Below are 920 nucleotides of genomic sequence, written 5' to 3' on the forward strand. Positions count from 1 at the left end.
GCGGCCTCCTGGTCATGGTGCAAGTGCTCATCAATGGGCGAGGGTTCTGCAACAGGCTCAGGCTCCGCACCGAGGACGACTTCGGTAGCAGGAGCCTTGACCTCCTCGGGCACAGGTTCTTCCACGGGCACGGGTTCTGTGGCTGGCTCAGCATCATACAAAAATTCATCCTCTTGAATCGATTTAGCTGCCGCAGCAGGGAAGTCTTCCGAAGGGACCTCAGCTTGGGGAATGTTTGGCAAGAACTGCTCAGCGAAGGCCTCGTGGCTGAGGGTGTAGTTCTCTGATCCCGCCTCGCTCTGCTCGAACTCGGTGTGGTGCTCCACGTGCGTGTTCTCACCATCGACCTCCTTCGTGGGCAGACTCGTCACGACTGAAATGAGAGTCTCGAATTCAGGCTCCAGGGCTGTGACGTTCTTGGTGGGCGCGGGGGTGGCGGCAAGGATCTCTTGCTGCGGCAGCTCCGTGGCGGCCACCTCCTCCAGGATTTCCGTCACATAGTCGTAGTCGGGGTAGTCGGTCACGGGCTCGAGGTCGCCAATAACGGGAAGGAGTTCATCGGGCGTCAGCAGGAACGAGTCGAAGCCTTCCGTTCCGTTTTCCAGGGCAGCATGAATTTCCTGGTCCAGATGCTCCTCGGTGATTGCAGGAGCTGCTTCCTGCTCAGAACCCTCTGGGGCGCTGTCCAGACTGACGTACAGGATTTCGCCGCCATCTCCCGTAACAATGGAGTCCTGTGCGGAGGGCTGGGATGCTTGGAAGGCCACGAACTCCTGGCCGGGGACGGGCTTGGTGAGGACCTCGGGCTCGGGCCTCGTGCTCTCGCCACTGGCCAGCGGGGACGTCGCCGAGGCGCTCGACTCAGCCTCCGACGCGAACTCCTGTCCAGGCTGGGGCTGCGACACGACGACGGGCTCACT

At 61.5% G+C, this 920-nt stretch overlaps 1 protein-coding gene across 1 annotated transcript in view; it reads right to left on the reverse strand.

Annotated features, from left to right (window-relative positions):
* LOC119594366 (mucin-19-like) overlaps positions 1-920 on the reverse strand; it is a gene marked incomplete in the record, with an annotated part of 65581 nt that overhangs the window by 6042 nt on the left and 58619 nt on the right. The window contains 1 exon segment of the mRNA XM_037943426.1: positions 1-920. Within this exon segment, the coding sequence (XP_037799354.1) occupies positions 1-920 (920 nt within the window).

This window comes from Penaeus monodon, chromosome 33 (assembly GCF_015228065.2).
Source record: "Penaeus monodon isolate SGIC_2016 chromosome 33, NSTDA_Pmon_1, whole genome shotgun sequence".
Lineage (NCBI taxonomy): Eukaryota > Metazoa > Arthropoda > Malacostraca > Decapoda > Penaeidae > Penaeus > Penaeus monodon.